Source organism: Pelobates fuscus, chromosome 10, assembly GCF_036172605.1.
Source record: "Pelobates fuscus isolate aPelFus1 chromosome 10, aPelFus1.pri, whole genome shotgun sequence".
NCBI classification, from domain to species: Eukaryota; Metazoa; Chordata; class Amphibia; order Anura; family Pelobatidae; genus Pelobates; species Pelobates fuscus.
In genome coordinates, this window is record NC_086326.1 from 106,952,304 (window position 1) to 106,975,000 (window position 22,697).

The window sequence follows — 22,697 nt, forward strand, 5'->3', positions numbered from 1 at the left end:
AGAAAGTTGGAAGGAAGATGTGAAATGGTTGATTCGGTGATAATAATAATAATAATAATAATAATAATAATAACTCTGGGAATGTTAAAAGCGTTGTGATGACAATATGGGTTTGAGGAAAAATAACTGTGACTTGTCAGGGAAGATTGAACCTTGAATTGTACACAAAGAGACCTAGAGGCTTTAAAAGATTTTTTTTTTTCTCATGGGGAGGGGCAACGGGTAAAGACTTGGGCAGAAGAAAGGGACCACCCGCCCCCTCCCCTTTCCCACAGACTTCGCAACACTCTGGTGTGCCTCTAAGCAGCATATACACGCCTGTGACCCCCAGGGACAGAAAGGACTGACAGAAGGGGACAGATGCAAGGGAGAGTGTGAGAATACGGATTAGGCATCAAGCATGCTAGGGCAGTCCGACCGGGCAGGAGAGAACCATGAACACTTTACCTGCATTTAGAACGGACTTCTAAAGAGTTTGGTTTGAATTAGTATCTTCAAAGAAAACAAAATCATGGAGTTTCTCAAAGTTATTTTATAATGAAATGTGTTCATCATCAGAACTACTGAGGATTTAAAATAGAACGCCCGAATACGGCCAACCGAACATTCCACCTGTCATCTGGGAAAAAAAGGGTCTCCTCTGTGGTATTCTAGAACTGGCTAGAGAGCAGGTGGCAAATAGGGGACCGATATTCTAAGTAAGTCAACAGGACCCGTACAGAGAAAACAAGCTCTAGGAAAAAACAATGCTGGAAAGAGGGATTGTGCTGGTTTGGGAATGGCAGGACGAAGATGACCTGTGGAAGCCGTACAGCCCACCGGTTGCCCATTACATTGAGCAGGTGCTCCAGGAGACACCCAAGGCCAATTCAGTCAGTTTGGGGGAGGCTGACTCAAACCTGACACCTTATATCCTGGACCTGATTTCTATGAACCAGTTTCGCCTGGACACAGGTGAGTCTTGTCACAATTATCATTAATAATTTCGTTTAGCTGATGAAAGACAGGTTATAAATGACTTATTATGTATTTTTATTTTACTGCAATGGTAATTCATGGCTTTCTGATGGGTTTTCTGGTTTTATTCTAATAATGCCACTATTTTGTACACTCAATGGCAGAGCTTTTCAAGTCTTTATAGAGAGGTGGAAGTACAACCTAGAGGCTGAGCCTGATTAAATCAATAATATAAGTGAATTAAAATAAACCCAGTGAGTATGTATGGTGAACAAAGCACTGGAAAACAACAAGCAACCTGTGGGCCACCAGTTAGGCTATCATTCCCCATGGCAGGGGTGGCCAAAAGGTAGACCACTATCTGTGGATCAAGACAAATTGCCTTAAATCAGACAGCTCATATTGGGATCATCAACCTGTAGGCCTATTGCTGATCTTATTTACACCATCCTGTCCAAAGTGACAATAGCTAGTAGCAAAGGCTGGCAGTAGGTCTAGTAAATTACATTTAATTATTTAATAAACTCTGGTGTTCTGCACCTAAACATTGTTCTGTACAACCTGATAATATTTGCCTTGAAAGATGCCCAAGTCTTTAGTCTGATAGTCACACAATATGATTTTTCTGAATTTAACAGTCTGATGTAAGGCGTCAGTCAGTCACTACTAGTTGTTTTGTGTAAGTTACTTGTCGAATTTATCTGGGTGCCTTGTGAACTGAGAACATTTGAGAATGTTATAAATAATATAGAATATTGTAACATGTAACCAGAGCAGTTATAAGATAATATTTCAGGTAAATGCTAAATCGTTTCAAATGACTTGTGCAGCACATCTTTATTTTCTATTCTTTTGGATCAACAGCAAAAAACAAATGTGAGGAAGGCTGAACTTGATGGACGCAAAGTCTCTTTTCAGCCTTTGTAACTCTGAATAATGAACAGAAACTCTATCTTAACTTATCTAGGGCTGCTTATCTTTTTGTTTTGTTCTTTTACAACCTACACAGTTTTTCTGAGATCATTCACTCTGGTTTAGCAGAATGTCCTTCCAGATGATGATGGAGATAGAGCCCTCTTTAAAGGGACTATGCAAGCTGTATTAATGGCCATAGCAATATGCTTGAAAAATAAAGTATTTTTTTAAAATTAAAATTTCTAAACTTACTGTTTGCTGCAAATCTCCAGGGTCTGCAGCAACCACAATGTTTTTGTTTTTTTTAGCCAATCCAGTTCAGCATACTCAGCAGTTTAATTAAATCTAAAAAAACCAAACATGAATATGGTCAACTAAAAAAACTATTCGCAAAGGGAGATGTCTTGATTTGTGAGTATCTTCATTCATATGTTTTCTGTACTTAAGTGGCTCTGTCACCTGCTAAGGTTTTTGTATATTTTGCAAAGGCCCCAGATGGTGAATTCACTTCTTGGTGTCCGCTAGCCCAGGACTGCAGAGGAAAGTAAGTTTTGTTCACTTGATGGTGTCTCTTGCAGTTGCCGCCATTTGTAACCATTGGATCCTCTGCAGCTCCTGGCATTTCATCTGCCAGGAGCCTACATCAATGCTGTACTCTTGCGCATGCATGAAAGTACAACACTGAGGTCTATGGACGAGACTGCGGGAACCTCCATAGATATTGTATCTCAATGAGCAAGACAATGTCCTCTGACAGCTGGGGGAAGTGACAAAACGTGACGAACATTTTGTCAAGTTTTGTCAAGCGAAGAGAAATATATAAAGCAAAGTAGCCTCTGCTTTGCCTTATGTATTTTTGGAGAAAAAGATAAAAAAAAGAATAGATTCGGAGTGAAGAAGGAAGAGGAACAGATTGAAGCAGATTAAGTATAGGATGACAGAGCCACTTTCAACTAGTTGTAGCAATGTATTAGCTTATCAATTTCTTAAGAATAAGTAGTTTTGGTACTTTGCCATGAAATGATCAGTCTAGGGACCATAATTACTACAATGGGCTTCAGTGCTTATGACACCTGTAGTCCCTGGGCACTGTTTGCCTGTTATCTGTCATATGACACTTACCTTGCTAAGTCAGGTGCCAGTGGAATTTGCGGTCTACGCTTGTCTGATAAAGCTGAATTTCATACTCCGTATTATCATACCAACTCATACCAGGATCAGAGATAATTCATTGGCGGACAGTAAATAGCTAACAATCTTAGGCCGTGAACATTGTTTGAACAATTTGACAGATTACTGGAGGATGGCACTTGGTGACTCCTGGCACCATAACTACTAGTGAGCGGTGTAGTGGTTGTGATGCTTAAAGTGGCGCTTTAATTCTTGTGATGCATGTATATACACAAACACGCATACACACACTATGATTTATGATTACAATGTCAAGGGGAAATAATATCAATGATACCCAGTAGGAAAAACATTGAATAAAATCCATTGCAAATGTGCCCTAAAAAACCTCCATCCCTTAAATGATCTAATCTCACTGGATTGGGATAATGTTTTAAATTATGATACACATCGCCAGTAGGCAGTTGTCGGACTCTGAGTAGCTGTAGGTTAGGCATGAGGTCCTTTAAGATCTGAAAACGATGTTCTTTGAAGAAGACTACAGAGGTTCACTTAAACTTTGATGCCTGATAATGTTTCCTGCCATTAAATGTTGACAAAAGTGTTCAGGAACAAATCTCTTTCACAGCTGTTATATATATATTACATTATTTAACAACCAGAGAAGGATAAACCTCACATAGGGACCTAGGCAGGTTACAATTAGCCCCCCTCCCCTTATTTCTTCACTTTTGGATGGTTAATGGAGGCAAGCAAATGTATGGTTTTGGAGCTTCTGTCTGACCCCTGGGCCATAGATGGCTGCCTAGGGTCACCTTATGGTTATTCCTGCTCTGTTAACAACTGAAGGATTGCCTGGGGCCTGTGGTGGTTTGCAACTTAATGTTCACGTAGGTGCAACGATTATAGGGTATGAAGTGGAACATTGTCATGTCTTTTATGAAATTTGATTAACCATACCAATCTTTTACTATATACTTTAATTTGCATGAAGCTAATACTTTAGAATAAGTAGGTCTGTTTAAAGAGGTATAGTTGGTGACAGTAAATTACTCTTAAGTCTTCCCAAGGGCACACAGTGAAGCAGAGTTAAGGGTTGACTCCAACCACCATCATCACTGCTGCTTTTAGAGTTTCTCTTCAAAATGCTGCACATACGGAAATATTTGCACTATTTTGTACCGGTAGCCAGTTACATCGCCAACATACGTGACTTGGGCAGCCTGAACTTTGTTTTGGGTTATCTACTATCAATCCTGTGCAAAAATTACATTTGTTCTCAACACGCACAGTGTGCTGGTGACGGATGTAATTAGCTTCTCCCTTGCAGGCAGCGTTCCTACGAGAGGAAAACTTTAGAGTCTAAATTGAAATAAAAAAATTCAAAAATAATTAAGGGCCTCCATCCCCTTCCTTCACTGACCCAGAGCATGTGCCTGATACAGTGAACCAATCCAATGAAATGCTTCTCTTTTGTGGCATGACATCAGACAGGGCAAAGAAACAAAGCAAGTGGACCTCCCCTGGATTCAAGGAAAGTTCTAATACATTTAATAGGGTTTTTAATAAAATAAAATGGGGGTGGACAGGATCAATAGAGCTCAATAGGTCATTATAAAGCACAATGTCATAAAAAGGGTTATAGGAAAGAAACACTACAGTGTTAGGAATACAAAACTGTATTCCTAATGCTGTAGTGTTCCTTTCCCTCCCCAACCCAGACGAATAAATTCTTAAAAAACATTTTAACTCTTACTTGACCCAGCGTTGAGGTCCCTCTACGATAGATCGAAATTTTCCTCCAGTAATGTCACGCCAATGAGAGAACCTAATGAACATGCGCGATGAGCACCACAAATGCATTAGAGCTTCCCTATAGAAAAGCATTGAATCCATGCTTTCCTATTAGGATATTGAAGGCACTGGATGTCCTCATGCAAAGCGTGAGTACGTCCAAAGTCATTTTACAGAGTAAAAAAAATCCAGAAAGCGCCTCTAGATGCTGTCTGGAAGATGGCTATTAGAGGTTATCTTAACCCTGCAATGTATATTTTATAAAACACATTTCAGTTTTTCTGAAACTCATATATTTTACATTGCAAGGTTAAGGGGACAGGGGCACTTCACCCAAACCACTTCAATATGATGAATTGTTCTGGATGCCTATAGTGCCAGGCTGGCTTTTCTCTCCTAACGCTCCTCTTATTACCTCAGGCCTGTGTCAGTCCTTTCATTTGCTTCCTGTACCCTTGAGGATTCAATTCAAAATGTCTACCCTTACCTATAAAACTCTAAACAACTTTACACTCGCTACAAGTCTTTATTAATTCATAGGTACACCTCTTCTCGGTCACTGTGCTCTGCCGGTCACCTTCTCCTGTCCATTGCTCATACCCCTACTGCTAACTCACGTTTGCAGGACTTCCCGTGGATGGGTCCACTCCTTTGGAACAGCTTGCCTACTCTGATCATATAGTACCATAGTCTTCTATCATTTAAGAAGTCCCTTATAACCCATCTCTTCAGAATTGCCTATGGCTCCTAAAGTAACTGCTATTTCTCAATCCTATCTTTTGCTTTCTCTTAGAAGGTCACACTCCACTCTCACCTTCCAATTCTGCTATCGGTACTTCCCCACCCTGTCAATTAGTTGCTATTCCCCACACTGCCCTTCTTATTGTGTTTTTATATCCCATCTTTTCTATATTATAAGCTCTTTCGAGTATACATTAATAGATATATTTACGTAAAGTACCTCTTCCTCCTTACCTAATATGTTACAAAATAGACCAATCTGCTGCTTATGTTACTACCCTACTCCCAGGTGGCACAGTTGGTATCCCACAATTCCTAGTATATGGGTGCACACTATGAATTGTAAGATTCTGCTGTTTGAGGTGGGCCAGCTGCGCATGTTGTCGTTCTGGATCTACAAATGGCTAGCCGTTACTGCTATGACAATGGCATATAGGTAAGAAGATCAGATTAAATATATAGTTGAATAATTAGCAATAAATAACAAAGTAGCAAAATTCTCTTTAAAGGAACTCAGTTTACAGTTATTACAATGATACATTTATATATATTTATAGTGCTGACATATTCCAGAAAGCTGTACATTAGGTAGAATAAGAAAAATATTTGATTCAAACAAAAAATGTTTGAATCACATATACAGTAGATGAAGAGGTCCCTGACCAAATGAGCTTACAAATTAATTGATGAGGGATAAATACACAAATGGAAGTGAGGAAATCAACTGATTGGTATATACCTGAAAGTAGGGAAGTGGTGACGAGGAAGAGGGAGTAGTTTAGATCAGAGACAAGAAAGGATATTGTAAGGGATGAGGAGTTAAGGTAGGCTTCCCTAAAGAAGTTTGGTTTTAAAGGGACACTGTAGGCACCCAGAGTCCCAGACCACTTCAGCTAATTGAAGTGGTCTGGGTGCAGTGTCCTTTTTCATTTAGTGCTGCAATGTTAAACATTTACATTGCAGCACCAAGTCTGCCCACAGTGGCTGTTTACCAGACAGTCACTAGAAGGCTTCCTGGATTGAATTAGACCTTTGATCCGGTATCAGACGCTGGACGTCCTCACGCTCTGCATGAGGACCTCCAGCGTCAGATTTTTCCCCCATAGGAAAGCATTGATTCAATTCAGGTGTAATACGCACGCGTCATTTGCCGCGCATGCGCATTAGTGCCCGCTCATCGCTGCCCGTCGAGGGGGGGATGAGCTTTTACCCAGTGCCGAGGGACATCAGCACTGGGGTTTTTAACCGTTTATCTACCGGGGAGGGGGAGGCAGAGTATTCCTGGCACTATAGTATCCCTTTAAGGATTTTTTTTGAAGGACTGACTTTGACATGGGAGGGCAGCCCTATAGAAGTCCTGTAGGTGAGAATCTGGGGAGTGAGTACAAGAATGGTGTAGTAATAGTCCATTTTAGTAATTATACTACCTGGTGTGCCTTGGTGCACTTCCAGGGCAAATAAAAAAACATTTAACCCCTTAAGGACACATGACATGTGTGACATGTAATGATTCCCTTTTATTCCAGAAGTTTGGTCCTTAAGGGGTTAAAAAGGGCCAAGTAAAGCCTCAAAGAGAGACAAAAATTACAGTGGCTGAGACTAGCTCCCTAAAGACATAACATACGTTTTCAAAACATTCTTAAATGGTTTGACTGATACATGGTAGTGTAGGGTATTTTCACCACATAAACTAGATAGGATCTCTATCCCAAGGGGCCATAAAAAGGGCCATGTTATAGGTGACACTGTTATTACTATAAATGCATTTCTGTACATTAAGATGTTGTTGTTTTTTTTATACCTTTAATTTTTGTTTGCTTACTTGTTATTCACGTGACAGATTTTTCACCATTTCCATTTAAAACTACAGTTTAATAGTTTTCCCAGCAGGGGTCAATAAAATACTGTTAAAGAGGTGCTAATGCAAATATTCTAAACAAACAACAAAAAGCATTCTAAAGAAAAACAACAATAAAGAAGGTTAAATCTGTCATTGGTGGCATTCTATAAACACTAATTTCTATGGACATGTTTGAAGATGCAGAGACTACTATACTGTTTATTTACCACTATATCTAATGTAAAGTAGCTATTAAAAAGGATACTCATAGCCTGTTTTGTTTCTTTTTTTTTTTTATATATATATTGTTTTATACTTGTAAAGGCATTGTGTGAATATATTGTTACCATGGCTTTTTACATTCTGAATTAAAATAGCAAATGTACAAAATATTATGGATTAACAAGCATTACTAACAAAACAGCATTCATGTTTGCCCTCAACAAGGAAAAATTCAGCAGAACAAACAGTTTGGACCATGAATGTGTACAGATGCATTGTAAGTCCATCCATCTTTTTTGCGTGGGGGAAGGGCTGCAGAGCTTCTCTGTTTGGGGATAATCAAGGAATCAAGAAGACCTCAGCATGGAGCTCCATTGGGTGTGAAATTATCTGTCTATCAATAGCCAGACAGTTATAGAGGGGTTTATGTTACAAACAGAGCAACTGTTATAGCGAGAGGTTAGACCTAGGGGGAACCCCAAGCATAAATGCTTTTATGTAGTTAGGCCTGTAGTTATAGCATTTTCAGTCACAACATTGTATAAATAATATTTTTAAACACATTTGGCCAGCTGCCTTGGGTTTCGGTGTAATAGTCCAAGAGTTAGTAGCTTTTTAAAATAAACATTACTGTTAATATTAAAGTACAGCCTGATTGTATATTCCTGGGTGATTTCCTTTAATGTAACATTCATTGACGATGATTTTTTTATTTTATTTTATTTTTTAAAACCCCAATGCACAATATTAGGAAATATGTTGAATGACAACAAGCAATATTATATTGTATTAATTAAGAGTACAAATCCTAAGTACATTTGGGTAGAATGGTGTTGGTTTTTAGATGCCAAATCACTTATATCTGATTTCTTTGGCTGTGTATGTGCCTATTGGCCTTTCAATGTAGAGAGGTCTTTTCTGTTTCTAAATGGCTGTTGTATTGACCAAGAGCAATGCTCCTGTTGTTCTGCCCAGAAAAAAAAAAAACATTTGTAATTGATAGATGTGTCACTATAATGTCTGCTACCCTTTTTTAGTGAAGGGAACTTGGGTCCTTTTTGCTCATTAGACATTAATTAGGGGGAGGGGAAGTTTGACCCCAAGGCCCTGGTCGCTGAGGGGATATAAAGGAATCTGGTGGGGAGGGGTAGCAGCTGGGCTTTCAATAGAACAGACAGATGCCCTGAGAGAGAAAGGATGACTGAGGAGAAGGGAGGTGGAAGGGAGAGATTTATTCACAGACAATAAGAAAAAGCATTAATAATATCCTGGGAAAGGGGACTTTTCTCACAGCCCTGTAGTGCCCCTAACAGTTCTACCACTGTGAGAGAGACCCTTTCTTCCCTTTACACAAATAGCCCCACACAGCCCAGACATAATGTATGGACACCCCCATCTTCATAAGACAACACTAATGCCCCATGTATTGAGTTGTGTAATGACTATGGTGCCTCCAACATCACGTTCTAATGCATTCAAACAGCCGTAACAGTTTCAGCTATCAGTTGGGAATTTAGCAGGATGAGCTGGGAAAAAAATGAGGAGCAAATAAAGTTTTCCAGTGGCAGTGGCAGTATGGTTGGATGCCACTATGAATTAAGTGGTGGTAGAGTGCACATTAGCAGATAAGAAGGGTGAGCTAGTGGATATAACCATAAACAATGCCTTTGAAGAGCTGTTGCCTTAAGGAATAATCTCCATTGTCAAAAGGGCTGAAAGAAAAACTAGGGAGGGCAGCCCTTACAGAGTTAGGTAAATGAGTAGATAAAGGGAAGTAAAGCAAGTAAAGCAGGTAGATCTTATGGTACATACACGAAGGAATTCATTTAAAGTAAAATATTTCATGTAATGAATTTGTAAAGAAGTTACCATTCATGGTGTACCCCTATTTTATTAGGGTTCATAACTGTCTGAAGTAAGTTACTATAGTGGAGTTCTGATGTTAGAGTTAGAAACTACAGAAAATGTAAAAATCTGGCATAATTCTTCTACGATTTTCTGACGTCCAAGAGTGGACTCATGGAAATACCTCCAAAGGCTTATGGCCTTCTCCACCATTACTGCTGGGAGACAGAAAGTGAGTATATTTGGGTAAAAGGAAGTGTTTTGCCATGGAAAGAATGTAAAATAATATAGGGCTTCAATGACAGACATCTGTAAAAAAAAAAAAACAGGACATTTAACACAAAACTGTTTTGTAATGTTTCAAATTGTAATTTTTTTTTTTAAAACAAGACATGTATACATCATTTACTTATGCATCTTGCAAATATTTACCAGTATACATTTAATTTATTCATTATAATTGGTTTCAAAAGTACACATTTTATATGGACACTTTAGTCTGGGAATATCCTAGTTTGTTTTATAATGGCTGTGGATATTGTGTAAGAGGAGGAATAGATATAGGTACAAAATCTGAAAAACATTATATTTGCTGTGGAAGTTACATTAACAAATATTATAAAATAAAAATAATAAATAATGCACACTTTATTTAAAGTATTGTCTATTTATTCACTATAGTATGACATTTTAAGAATTACATGGGATTTACAGTTTGTAGAACATATTAACTAAGGTAGAATACAATACTTCTAAATCCTTGGCAAGTCACAATTTAGTCAATAGAGCCATTGGTTTACTGGTTACAAGTTGAATTATTATGGACTTGCAAAACTTTTTAAAAGGACAAGCATGTCAGGAAGACTAAAGCTTCTATAATATTATTCTCCCCTTCTTCCGCTTAACCAGAAATCAATAAGACAAATCAAGTTTAGCTTTATTGGCTAGACATTGAAATTTCTGTTTCCTTGAGAAATGTTACTTGATCACTTATTTCCTTAGTGGTAAAATTACTATTTAGGTCCCTGGCCCCCTCTCTTTACTTTAAAAAGGTGATTTTACTCTTCTTTTTTTCTAACACCACACCGGGCTTGCCATGGCTGGCCCTGCCTCCATGGTTGAGATCATCACATTTTCCATAGGGAAGCATTGAGAGGCTATAGCGCATGTGCAGCAAAATACAGCACTGCACCTATCAGCATCTCTTCGTAGAGATGCATTAAATCACTCCATCTCTATGGGGAACATTCAGCTGACTCAGTAAGCACTTTCAGTGACCAAACTGAGTGACTACCACTAGAGGTGTTACTAGGCAGTAATGTAAGGCAGTGTTTACATTGAAAAGCCTGCAGGGGACAGGCTGTAGACAACAGAACAACTACATTAATCTGTAGTTTTTGTGTGTGATCATAGTGCCCCTTTAAACTGTTCCAATATGATGGGTTCTATGAATAAACCCCGTCAGTGACAATTAATGAGTACATGTTTCTTAATGGCTTTCAATGTATTCCATATGATGTGTAATATATAATGAATTAATCAATGCCAACCTCGACAAACAGGAGAAATACAGAAATGCACTCTGGACTCTTTGAATACAATTTTACCTGACAGTATCCCTACCATAATGAAATCCTGGAAATCTTCTCCAGGTGTCAAATTTTATTTCCTAATTCCAAGATCTGGATCCTTGGTAAGGCTCAATCACCGCTTTGTTCCCCACTTTGTTTTTTCACTCAATGCCACACTCAATCTCAAATTGACCCAAATTATGACTGAGGGAACTGGGTATTGCACTTTTGCATGATCAATGAAAGTCTAACATAATGTCTAATCAGAAAGAAACATATTGAATCTGCTTAAACATGTTTGGCTTGCTAATTTGAGTCATAGAGATGCTGCAGATACATGTTGCACTGCAAAATAATATCTTGCAGTTGGTGGGTATGTTGGCAGTTTTGTATATACTGGGTAGTGATCCAGGAGGTTATAATACCTCTACACATTGACACTTTATGGTAGTCTTGTGATCTGATTTTGCTCTGAATTTTCTCTGTCTTTGTCCTACTATAAAAAAATCCTTGCTGAGGCATCTGATTATGGTCTCCAAGTATCCAATACCAATGCATTGGCGTGAAAAGCTTAACACAATAAGTCTGTAGAGTGGAGAACATCCGTCAAACTAAGCAGCTGATCAGTCTATGCACAAACTTCCTCGATTCAAATCAATTTTTGGATTCCCCTGTGTTTCACTTCCTGAGACAAGCCTCTACTGGTGATGACACAGGTTGATTAACCAATCCATATGCTGATTTTTTCTTAACAAACACATTCAGCTGTCATGATGTTCAGTGACAATTTTGAGCAATCCCTTCCTTATAGAGTCCGTTCCCTTATCATCCACACACCTGTATTTTCTTTGTCTTTTTCTTTAGACTTATCCATCTTATTCTGTGCTCTGCGTATGTTTTTTATTTACATGTTTGCTGTTCTCTCTTATGTAATCTTTTGATGTGCTTTTCTTTGACATTGTTATTCTTTATTTTATGCCAAATGTAAAAACCTTTAAGTGAAAAAACAAACAACAAAAAAACACACCAAGGTTTCAGAGTATAAAACGTCAATTAACCCAAGTCATGTTCAGTGCTTGCCAACTTATTTATTCATTTCAGCATTTCAATCTACTTATTAGGATACCGCCATGTAGAACTGCATTATATGTCAAAACACTGTGTGTGCTATTATGGGAACTGTGTGTGTTAATTGGTCACACACTAAGCACTGTTGGTGGAGGGGAAGTCATCATCTTGATGGACCTTCGGGGCAATCTTCCATGTCAATAACACAAAGGATCCTCAACCAAGACAATGTAAATAAAAGCAAGTGGCGTACATCTGCTTGCTGGAGAAGTCAATGGCTTTGTTTGTATTTTCGGTGGACTGCATACACATTTGGTATGCTGATTCAGTGTTTTAACATCCAGTATTCTAACATTGTATTTATATATAAAAAAAAAAAATGGCAAATTAAAATTACATCTTTAATGGGTGAGTAGAGTCTATAGTTTAAAACAAGAACGTGGCATATCTTACATACATGCACAATTTTATTGCACACTCAGTTCAGAGACAAAGATTTTTTGTCACGAAACAGAGAACAGTGAGCTATGAATTAGGATGAATTAATAAAAACAAGACTATAATTGAAAAACTTTTATTTTTACTCATGAGGCAAGTGGGTTGTCAGATTGCCACAAGTTGCTGTTTAGTGAATACAACCCAAACACAGATGGTGGAGGACGGGTATGTTGAGTCATGCAAACAGATGTGAATAAATTAGAATGAAAACAGCAAAATTAACAGGACACATGTTAAAAGGAAAGTGTTCAGCGTGTGGGAAATAAGCAAGAGATGTACTAGTAAGATGTCTAGATGGCAAGCTGGTTGTCGAAGTTCTCAAAATCAACTGTATTGGTTTACTGCTTTCTGTTATACTAAGAGGTCTATCCACTAAATCTGGAACTGTTGCAAAGTGAAAACGAATTTGCAAAGTTTGCACAAAAATTGTCAAAATGTAAAATAGCAGTTGGAGATTGTTTTTACATTTTGCATTTTTATGTCCTAAAAGTTTTCCTTCCAGTGGGATCAGGGAATGCATTTTCACACTATATGCATACATTTTATAAATATTGCTAATAATATATTAATGAAGAGTTCTTGTCAATTCAATATCACACATCCCTTGAGTTCGGTTATACATCAAGTGGTTTCATAAGTGAAATCCCATTTTTGCAGCGTCTAAGTGAGCAATGAACATTTCCTTAACAGAACTTTGCAAAAGCTTAAGCTTGCTGTATTTATTCTTTCATATTTTTAGGTTTGAGCCTCTGACGTAGACCCTCCCTCTCATAAGAATGGCAAATGTTTGTGTGCTAACTTGTGATTTGTTCCCAGTACTGTATTCTCTGGATATTCTGGACAACAGTCACCTTTAAAAAGACGTATGGGTTCACCAGGCAGTACCCCTATGAGTGGGATAAGCATTAGGACACAAAGCAATTATTATAGTAGAACGTCCAGAGGAATTTCTCCAGCTTTTATGAGAGATCACAGAGAACAAAAATACTTCAGAGTCTGACTCTCAAAGGCTTTACTTGAAAAAAGCTATTTGTCTCTTTGTTGTGACATCATTCTTCTAATCCTGGGTACTGACCTTCCCCTTCATAATCATTCATTTGTAAGAAAATGGCCATTACCTCCATGGAATCCATATAGAACACTTAGACTGAATCATTTACCTTTAGAATTATGAACCTACCAAAGGGTAGATTACCCACAGGAATGCTAGGAAATATGCTTGCATGGTGGTGGTATCTTGACTGTGGTAGATACCTGTAAATATATTTACAAAGGCCTGTAATCAAGAGTAATAATGCTGACATTATAGGTGCTTCTGTAATCTAAATAATTCTGCTCCACCTCTTAGTCAACTTAGTTACTGGTTAATTAAATATACTGAACTATCCTCTGCACCACCCGATTCTGTAAAAGTGACTAAACAATACTCCACCTAGTGTCCATTTTATGACACTGACTCATGGTATTGTTCCCGTTGCAATCATCTGTTTGCTCTGTAACATGTATGGAGTAAATAATATTTAGTTATGTATACACTTACATAGAAAATAAATGCATAGCAATACTTAGTACAAAAATAACCTATATCACTTCACGTGTAACACATTATAATATATTACATGAAGACATAGCTTTGATACTGATTTTCTATTTCAGCCACCTGCATTGTTGGCATATACCCAGCTTTGGTCAGGAATAGAATCCATTGTATGGCAGGACTTGTTGGAAATGTGGTGTCCTATAGCCATGTTAAAAACTGCACTAATTAACTATAAGCTAATACAAAGTGGTACTATCCATGAAAGGCAGCTGCAAGGTTGCAGGTTGCACATGCTCATAGAACTGAAAGCGGGAGCACGTAGACTGTAAAATTAAAGGGACACTATTGGCACCAGACCACTTGGGTGCCTGTCCTCTTTACCCTTCAAGTGTAATGAATGCAATTATTGAGAAACTGCAATAATTATCTTCCAGGCTTAACTCCACCTCTAGAGGCTGTCTCTAAGCACTTCCGAGTCCTTAGCCGTATTTTGGTTCCCTAAATGATGCTGGACGTCCTCACGCTTTGCATGAGGACATCCAGCTTCAACTAAAAGCTTTTTCAATGCTTTACTACGGGGCTTTACTACTTACGTCCCCGTCCCCCGCCGGCTGATGTTGACAGAGGCAAAGCCCGACCCAGCACCAAGGGACATCGGCGCTGGAATCGGGTAACTGCACTGGGGTCGGTGTGGTGTGAAAAATGGAAGGGGGCACTATAGGGCACTACAGTGTTAGGAATACAATGTATTCCTAGCACTAGAGATTCTGTTTTAATTTTTCTCGCTTTTTAGCACTCTCCACTAGACTGTGCTTCACAAAGTAACTTCAGGTGAAAAACTTTTGGAAATTTCATGGAATAGGATATGTCTGAGCAGCGAAACACAAGCTACTTGTTTCCACTTGTGCACTATCAAGCATCAGCTGAAGTATGTAAAGCTAGGAATAGTGGCAATATCTTGAAGGAACAAACATGTCCCCAACGCTACAGTGTCCTGCTCACTGTTTAGGCAGTCATCCACCCATAAAGAGTAAAAAACGTTTACTTACCTTTCAGTTTTAGGTTTTACTTACCTTTCAGCCCACACTGCACTCCCCTCTTCACTGCCAACCTGCCTCCTTGGCCAAGATCATCAATCCCATACTAAAGTATTGGGAGGCTAGTGTGCATGCACACCAAAATGCCACTCTTTACCACTCAAATGGTCTCCATGAGAACATCTGATTGAAAAAGTAGAGTTTTACCTGGCTATTTTGGCCTCCAGTGGTTGTCAGATTGATAGCCACTAGGGGCATTTTAACTCTGCCATGTAAACATTGTTGTTCCTGCAGAATCACAATGTTTTCATTTGAAGGGTTAAAATGGCAGATACATGGAACACAGACCTTTTCATTGAGGAACTCATTGTTAACCAAAAGGCAATCTAATGAATGATACTGGGAATTGTAGATGCTCAGATGCTTGGGGTTTATTAACACTTCCTACCCCTCCACCCACCAGCCCCTACTCTACAGTTTCCTACATTATTTAGCATTTAGCAATGTTGTTGCCGGCCTCTTGCCAATCCACTTAAGTGTTTGCCTTCAGTTAATTCGACATGTTTTAGAGGCATCATTAAGTTTTCTGTTCCTGCACAGATATATCCGAGTTTTATAGCTTTCTTTTCATGTGCTGGATGTAATGTCACCTTCTGTTATTTTACTGTTATAAAACCCCACAATCCCACAATTTTGCCACTCTTACTCCCACGATATAATATTTGTTATATAATTGTATTTGCTGTATGCTTGACTATCATGCTGAAAATAAAGAAACATTTATGATAGGCTGACCAACAGAAATTGTCTGTCCATCTGCTGTAATTAGTTTATGAGAAGACAATACATATTTAACAGGGGTTTTCAATATTTTTAAAATGGTACCATTTTAATTGAGGTTTTCCGTTCAGATTTCTGGCATACATATCGCTATCCTTTTTTTCCAAGTTATTGCAACATTTTCTGGAAGGGACAGTCTAAGCAACATAAACATTACAGCTAATTGTTATGGTTATTGCGAAGTGAATCTTTCGTTGCCGTCTTCACTTGTATGTCAAACCATTTTGGCGCAGTTTGATAAAAAAATTATTGAACTTGCTGCAGTACTCATAGTCTGCCCCCTAAGCCAGAAAGTACTCTCTTTCACTTTTACTTGTTTAAAGCTATCCAACCTTAATCCTGAGAGTGAGTCTGACAAAAACCTGTAAATCTGCCTGTTGAAACACAGGAGCACAGTAAGCCATATGGGTGATGGCTCTCAACTCCATCCTCAATTCACACCAATAATCTGGATTTCAAGGATTCCCCATTTCTGTTTGTGTGGGAATAGTGAGAAAACCCACACCATTGAAGTTCCTTGAGGACTGGTGTGGAAACACTTTATAGTGCTTAGAGTGCCAATTTTAGAAGTAATTTCTTTTCGATCATCTTTGTATGATATCGGTTTAGTTAATGATCCCAATAAGTTATAAAAGAACCGCTCCACACCCACAAGACCCTTATAAGAAATGCAACTTTTGATGCATGCATGTTTTCTTTGGGGATATATATACTAAATAGTGAATTTTATTATATTCTCCCCCACCCCCCTCCGAAATTTATAGTGGAGTGGTTCTTTAATAACAGCAATGTGTTTCACCATTTTGTCAACTGTCCCAAATCATTTATCCAGTCAGTTGTATTTAGAATTCAAGTGACCATACAGGTTTCAGGTAAATGGGAATAATTATAGTCTCTATTGCATGTCTAACATTATAAACGTTCCTGGAATTAATGAGAATAAAATATCTTTAAATCTTTTTTGCATTTTCATATATACATAAATATTTTAAATGACATATTCTACTTTTTACAGGTACACTGCATCCAGTGAGAAGAGTGCGTTTTCCCCTAAATAGTGCTCCTGGTCAAGGTATAACATGGGATTTTGAGGCACATCCTGGACAGTGGATTCCATTTGAGACAAGGTTGTCTGTTTTGATCCAAGGAGCCCTTGAGAGACAACAGCCAGGAGTTCGCCTTGGAGAGCCATGCAGTGGTTCGAACATTTGCTTTCAAAGTATGACCAAACTGGAATTTCCATCACAGAGGAGGACTAGGGTTCGAGCTCGAGGTCATTACCCATATCCTACTTCCAGCAATAAACACGTGCCAGCTGACCTTCAATCTGGACTGCCTCTTCATCTAAATGGGATTATGAAGTCTAAAACAGGGGCAACTATTCCTAAGCCTGGACAAATAAGCAACATTTCTGAACCACTAAACTCCAATCGTGGACCAGTAAACTTCAACTCTGGCCTGATAAATTATAATATTGGGCCAGTGCATTCCAACAGTGAATTTACAAATCCACATCACAGATTATTAAACTACAACCACGGTAATGACAATTCCATGAATATACTATTGAATTCAAATGCTGGTTTAATAACCTCGAATGATGTATTTTCTTATTGTGAACCTATCCAACAAAACTCTGTTTTTGATTTAGGGTGTTCTAGTACTACATCCGGGAATTCAAAACAAGGAATACAACATTCTGGATGGGGACATTCAAAGCCTGTATTGATGAGGTCTGATTCCAGGCCTTCTAATCAGAGGGAATGGATAGTTAGATCTGATTCTAGGCCAGGAGATGCCAGGACTGGATTGTCAAGGTCAAATTCTAGACATAACGATGCAAGGCCTTCATTAAGTAGGTCTAATTCAAGACCTGCTGATTTCAAACCTGGATTCAGTGAATGTTATTCCAGACCTACTGAACCTAGGGCTGAATTAGTAAACATTCATACAGAAGTGCCCAGTTATAGGCCTGGGACATTTGGCAGGGATCTCTCTAGGTCAGTGTCACTTGGAATGAGCAGAAGCCCCCCACCATGCACTTGTCCACAGTGCCTTTTGGTGCAAAGTGTGAAATCTGCTAGCTGGCCAGGACGGCAGCCTGTCAAAAAACCATCAGGAGGACAGCGACATTTAAGCCAAGAACGAACTGATAAAGGAAACACAAGGTAAATCTTGAAATGTACATTCTCATGAACGTCTTGTAGAATTGTCCATTTAACTTTATATTTGTCTGATTGTATAGGATGATGTTTGTGTGACAGAATCCTTTTGTACTTTGATGTTTATAGGGTTCCTTTGGTGCCTCTAAGCAATATTGAAGGTTCAGGAACGATCCCTCCAGCACTGGCAGGTAAACCACCATGTAGCATTGAATGAATGAATATTGATACTGTGGGCATTCCAAACCATATAAACAAAATAAAATGTGGTTATTGGGAGATTTTTAGTGATATAAATATAATTATTGGTACATCTGAAATTAACCTGTGACATAAAACGCCTTTACTTTGAAAAGATAAGAACAGTTGCTTTCTATTTGGGTGCAGTGAACGTTTGGATTGTTCTTCTTGTCTGTTCTTTATTGCCTGTTATTATGTTTGTATGTAAAATCAACAAACAAGCTAACTAAAAAAAAAAAGCTTAAAAAGTACCAGATCAGTTCTCATGGCAAACCATGGATTTAATTAGATATGTCCCATGGCATGTGTCTGATATATTAAAACCATGCTGTGCAACATGATTGTGTTACATTTGCATTGTGTCTCCCTGTCTTCTTTAATAGAACCTTATACATGAACATCAAACCCAGTATTGTGTTTGGCTATAACACGAAGGGGTGTTGTGGTTTGAGATGCATCAGCAAGCTAAAAATGCGTAGCAAAGTAGGTTTGCATAATGGCTGCTATAATGAACCATGTGTTAACATGGTATCAGCCACTGATGAACCCACTGTGGTGTATGCACTGCCAAGATTCGCACATTACGCCTGAGAGTCTTGATTTGGACTTCTGTTGTCTCTGGTCTGTTGTGCTTTCCCTCCGGCACCCTGTTTGCTGAGGACACTTGAACACAGTAGCTCAGACTGGTTCTGTTATATGCATTAATCTGTTGTAGCTGCAAATAAGAAAACCAGTTTGAGCTATTATTGTAAATTTAAATTCAATATCTTCAACAAGCAGGACACTGGAAGAGAAGGATGTCAGACCATAGAGCAGGACTCATGACTCAACTATAAAGTGTGAAACCTGGAAATCAGTGTATCAGTGTGGGCCTTGAGCAGCTATTTAAAGGGATACTGTAGTGCCAGGAATACAAAGCTGTGTTCCTGGCACTACTGATCCCTCTGTCTCCACCCTCTCTTCCGTCCCTCCTACCTGGAAAATAAAGGGTTAAAAACCCTTTAGTTACTTACCTGATCCCAGTGCCGATGTCCCTCGGCGCTGGGTCGAAGCTCCTCCCCCTCCTCCCGCTCCCGCGACGAGACACTGGGGGCAGACTTAGAGCTGCAATGTAAACATTGCAGTTCTCTGGAACTGCAATGTTTATCATTGCAGCACTAAGTGCAAAAGCTGAAGTGGTCTGGGTGCCTACAGTGTCCCTTTAAGTTGTTAATACTGGGACTGCATATATGTAAAAAGTGCTGATCCATCAAAGACTAATAAATAAACAGAAATACAGCAAATATCCTAGATCCTAGAATTAGATCTAATCTAAGAATTTAACACTGGATACATTTTTGATGATATCACTTGTTAAGTTGTTTTTAAACACACATATCTTAGTCATAAACTGCAGTACACTCAAATGTCCCTCTTTAGAAGATAAATCCACCCTGTTTTGGAAAAATAAATGTTTCCCTTTTCAGACAACTTGCAAAAAATACAAATGTTTGCGTTTCTTCCAGGTATAAGTGGCCTATTGATAAGTGCAGTGGGACTTCCTATTTGTCTTTCTGTCCCTCGTAAGCCTGTACTTTGCCCACCACCTATCAAAAAAAGAGACTTGCGACCAGTGCCTGGCATTGTTGGGACTAGTAGAAAAATCAGCAATAAAAAGAGTGAGTGTTTTTGTTCTTTTACTTCTCATAAATTTAGTTTTGTTTAATCTTTTTCATTTCACAAACTCACTTCGTATCTGTTTCTCAGCATAACAAACCCTTTCTTTTTCCTTTATTCTTTTGTTGTCATTTCTGTTTCTAAAATCAAATTTGTTAATTTTGCAAAACAGATTTAATTGACATCTCTGCTATTCTTAGATAACCAAATCAAGTAGTGTACAATTAGATGCAAATCCCAAGGTTCTATTATTTGAGCTTGGCAGAATTCCACAGTTGGAACTTGACATAATTAGAGTTTGGTACTGATTTAGTACCACGTTCAGTGGAAAGTCCAAATCCTTTTTGAAGCGCAGAGATATCTAGATCTGTACAACCATACATTTGCTATATTGCCCAAAGTACTAGTACTTGGGGCTTAGTCACAGGAACCATGAGATTACCTAGTTCATATACAAAAGAGTGTTATTGTGAAATGACTGATGATTTGTAAAATTTAGGTCATGATAGTTAAGGTGGCCTCATTTTGAATACAATCACTTGCCAACTCACCACATCTGATTGTTTAAATGAATTAATCTCCATAAAGGTTCCCTTTAGACTACCAGCCTTTTTTTTTTCTTACACATTTTGTGTATATTTCTCTCTGATAGGTAAGAAACCAGAGGAAATTATAAAGAAGTTTCTGCAGAAAGTGAAGATTCCATCAGTGGAGGTGAGTACTTTTCTCGTAAAATGTGTAAGATTTGATCTTTTCCAACCCATGCACCTCATATTACAGTTTCCCTCTTTAATATCGTATTACTTTTAGGGCTGGTCTTGGGTTACACCATACTTAGATATATCACATTCACCTAGTGTGTATTGTGAGTAGGTATACTGGTGGGGGACATTTATGAAAATGTTGAGAACGTAAAAGTGGTGCAAAGCCTTAAAATGAGGCAACAGTGGAAACCAGTAGAACCCGTAGCAGATGGTTGATTATTCCACTTTTATAACCTCACATTGCATTTTGTAATTAACACCAAAATATGTGCACTACAGTACCATTGTCATAGATTATGGAACTGGAGGTGTTATTTCTCTCTCAATATAACAGGGGACATGTAGCTAACAATCATATCCAGGGTTTTTCAGGACCCCACTTGGAGCTCCAGCCCTGGTCAGCCCCCCTAGCATTGCCCCTGGTGTGCACCCTATGCGATTGCACAGGTTGCACATTAAAGCCTGATTCATATTATATTTAAGTAGTCTTGGTCTATTCTGGACTAGCTTTATAAATCAGCGGATGATGTTGTGTTATACAGAGTAGCATATTGGGCACCTATAACATATCCATGTACAATATCAAAATAAAATTAATTATAGAATATAGCTGATAACTCATTTTTTGTATAAGTAACATAGCACAATTTGTCACTTTGCCTGTAATGTGAGTATCTTTTATTCAGGACTGTGCAATGTGTCTGCGTCCTCTGGCAGAACGTGAGGTTGGCAGGCTATATCGCTGCTCACATACCCACCATGTTCGCTGTCTGGCATCTCTATACAAGGTAAGCACCTCTTACCTGAATAACCAACCTGCAATGATGGATTTTTATGAGGGCATTTTTCTATGGAACCTTTTTGATATTGAGCAACAAAAAGACATCTAATAGTAGTTTATAAAGATATTAAAGAAGCATGTGGTTTCAAAAGAGGAGTATTATGGAATGGCTTCAATATTTTTATATTTTTATTATTTTGTTTATTCACCAAGCTGAGTTGGATTGCTAAACCAAGAGTATTTTGGCAGAAATAATTGCAAGCTTAGCAGTTCAAATTAGTCAGAAACATATTTTGACTATAAGAGTCTCTATAGATTTGCAAGAGATCCAAATCTTGGCTAACCACTTGTGACACATGGCTACAAAGTCCCATTTCCTACAGAGGTCGGCTTCATTCCACAGACTTGACATTGAACGCCACGGAGCTTGAAGTTTAATGACCAGATCCCTACTTATTTTTCTAGATCCAAGATCTTTACATACAATGTAATATAAAATAATCTATCTATCTATCTAGAGTAAGAGCAATTATACAGAACAAATTAATCATGTATTTATTAAAAATGTATCAAAGTTTACCTGCTTGTTACTTGAGTACATATTTGGTACTTATTTATTTTGGCCTTTTTCTAGGTAGTAAGCTATTTAGTTTGTAACATTGGTAAATAAAAATAGACCTCCTTTTTAATCCCATATTCAATGTTCATCTTTCATAAAGAATATGATAACTTCCTTGGATACACACTGTAATAAAATGTGCTGTGCACGACTAATGTTATATGGAATTTTTATCTGCTCATCTCATAATATGCATTATTTTCATTTCATCATTTCAGGATGGTACTTTGCGTTGTCCAACTTGCCGAACACTGTATGGGAGGAAGTTAGGGTCTCAACCTCCTGGAAAGATGTCCTACCATTTGATTCCCTATTCTCTGCCTGGGCATGATGATTGCCAGACTATTCGCATTATGTACGATATTGCCCCTGGGATACAGGTGAGAGCATGGGATAATATACATTATATATATATATATATATATATGTATGTACTCACTTTTGTTGCCAACAGTTTAGACCAGGGGTCAGCAACC

The 22,697-nt window shown here is 38.3% G+C and overlaps 1 protein-coding gene across 1 annotated transcript in view; it reads left to right on the forward strand.

Moving 5' to 3' along the window:
* The first annotated feature begins 213 nt into the window (after positions 1 to 213).
* The window catches only part of DTX4 (deltex E3 ubiquitin ligase 4), a 32,829-nt gene continuing 10,345 nt past the window's right edge, over positions 214 to 22,697 (forward strand). Inside the window, exons 1-7 of the mRNA XM_063434752.1 lie at positions 214 to 954; positions 17,015 to 18,167; positions 18,291 to 18,352; positions 19,907 to 20,059; positions 20,710 to 20,771; positions 21,508 to 21,609; positions 22,440 to 22,601. Coding sequence (XP_063290822.1) covers positions 747 to 954; positions 17,015 to 18,167; positions 18,291 to 18,352; positions 19,907 to 20,059; positions 20,710 to 20,771; positions 21,508 to 21,609; positions 22,440 to 22,601 — 1,902 coding nt within the window. The 5' untranslated portion in view covers positions 214 to 746. The remainder of the gene's footprint in view (positions 955 to 17,014; positions 18,168 to 18,290; positions 18,353 to 19,906; positions 20,060 to 20,709; positions 20,772 to 21,507; positions 21,610 to 22,439; positions 22,602 to 22,697) is intronic.